The sequence below is a fragment of the Plasmodium reichenowi genome, chromosome 6, assembly GCF_001601855.1.
Source record: "Plasmodium reichenowi strain SY57 chromosome 6, whole genome shotgun sequence".
Taxonomy (NCBI): domain Eukaryota; phylum Apicomplexa; class Aconoidasida; order Haemosporida; family Plasmodiidae; genus Plasmodium; species Plasmodium reichenowi.
This window is the reverse complement of record NC_033651.1, coordinates 446,304-448,353: the sequence shown is the minus strand read 5'-3', so window position 1 is coordinate 448,353 and position 2,050 is coordinate 446,304. Positions and strand designations below refer to the sequence as shown.

Below are 2,050 nucleotides of genomic sequence, written 5' to 3'. Positions count from 1 at the left end.
AAAAAAAAAAAAAAAAAAAAAAAAAAAAAAAAAAAAAAAAAAAAAAAAAATATATATATATATATATATATATATATGTGCATATGTATATGTGTTTATTTATTAAATAACTGATTTTTTTTAAAACGTCAAATATACCAAAAAAAAATGTAAATAAAATAAATTAAATTAATTATGTATATAAATGGAGACAAAAAAAAATAGTAGATATATTTTTATATGTTTATATTTTTATATGTTTATATTTTTATATGTTTATATTTTTATATGTTTATATTTTTATATGTTTATATTTTTATAAGTTTATATTTTCATATGTTTATATTTTTATAAGTTTACATTTTCATATGTTTATATTTTTATATGTTAGTTGTATATGGTGTTTTACTTCTTACACTTGCTCATTTATTTCTTTTGTTTATTTATTTGTTTGTTTGTTCAATTGAACCAAAGGTTACTCATTTGTACATATGCTTATACACATCAAGTATGTATCTCCTCTTCGATGTATCCTTTTTGAAATTTTTTCGAGGTTCCATTGCTGGGTATTTTTGTTTGTGATGGATAAAATTGGTCGTAATAATATTTGTATTAAGAATAAGTTTATGTAAATGTTCATTAGCTAATTGAAATGATTTATGTATAATTTTATTTTCTTGTTCATTTATATTTTCCTTAAAATAAGTTTGAATAGATTTATTTGTAGGTATATCTTTATTTTGTATATTATTATGAATACCAAAACATAAGTTCATATAATTATAATCTTTTAAATGATTTATTATATTTGCATGTAAAATATTATAAAAATCGCTACCTAACTTTTCATGAATTTTGACATATGTTTTTATTTTATATTTTCCTATAGGTCTATATATATCAGGAATTATTATACATACATTTTTTTTTATAACATTATTATAATTCATATAATTTAATATATTCTTTATTCTTATACCATTTATATCAAAAATAGAGGTAATTGGTTGTATTAATATAATATTATTTTGTTCACTTATATATGAATTAATATAACTTATTTTAATCCATTCATCAAAATAATTTTTTTTTTTAAAATACTCTAAAAACATTCTACTTATATCTCCTTTCTTTTGTTGTCCTATAAAACTATTTATTATATCGTTACCAAGGCTTATTAGTATATTCATCTTTTTATTACATAGGGTATAATATTTTGTATTCAAAAAAAATATATATCCATGTGTATAAAAACATTTATATATATATATATATATATATATATATATATAATAATTTATATATAATAAATTTCAAGAATTTAGACATATAAAGATTCCCAAGGAAATTAGTATGAACCCCATAAGGGAATTTAAAGTTAATCGTTTTTTAAAAATTACAAGTTCAGTAATATATGTGAAAAAAAAGGAACAGGTGTTACATAGCGGCATAACTAAGGATATATCATGTTTACTTAATAAATAATAATAAAATAAAGAACCTATTTGATTTAATATATAGGGTACTATAATATAATAATTTGTAAATATTGAAAGAATATTTTCTTTATTTATATTTTCATTATTTGCTTTATAAGTACATCCTTTTTTCATAAAAGCGTTAGTACATCCCCATAATATTCCTATTATGAGGTATACAAAAAAGTACATCTTTCAGGGGCTCTAATCCAAAAGCAGTTAATATAAAAAAAACAAAATAGAAGAATTAATAAAATAAAAAATAATATAATGTGAAAAAAATATAATGTGAAATAATATTATGTGAACAAAATATAATGTGAAATAATATTATGTGAACAAAATATAATGTGAATTAATATAATATGAATTAATAAAATATGAATTAATATAATATGAATTAATATAATATGAATTAAAAAAATATGAATTAATAAAATATGAAATATAATAAAATTTATATTATATTTATTCATATTATCATGTACTTATTTATATTGTCATTAATTCCTTTTTTTATTTTTTATTTTGTTTAAATGTATCCTAGTAAATATAAAAAAAAAAAAAAAAAAAAAAATAGCTGTGGGAATTAT

General features: G+C 17.0%; 2 protein-coding genes across 2 annotated transcripts; both read right to left on the bottom strand.

Moving 5' to 3' along the window:
• Positions 1 to 458: 458 nt before the first annotated feature.
• On the bottom strand, positions 459 to 1,169 carry PRSY57_0611100 (hypothetical protein; the record flags this gene model as incomplete). The annotated part of the gene is made up of 1 exon (XM_012906486.2): positions 459 to 1,169. The coding sequence occupies one exon, from the start codon at positions 1,167 to 1,169 to the stop codon at positions 459 to 461; it is 711 nt and encodes a 236-aa protein (XP_012761940.2).
• A 123-nt stretch (positions 1,170 to 1,292) lies between these two features.
• Positions 1,293 to 1,649, bottom strand: PRSY57_0611000 (conserved protein, unknown function; the record flags this gene model as incomplete). The annotated part of the gene is made up of 1 exon (XM_012906485.2): positions 1,293 to 1,649. One exon carries the CDS (start codon positions 1,647 to 1,649, stop codon positions 1,293 to 1,295), a length of 357 nt encoding a protein of 118 aa, XP_012761939.1.
• Positions 1,650 to 2,050: the final 401 nt, after the last annotated feature.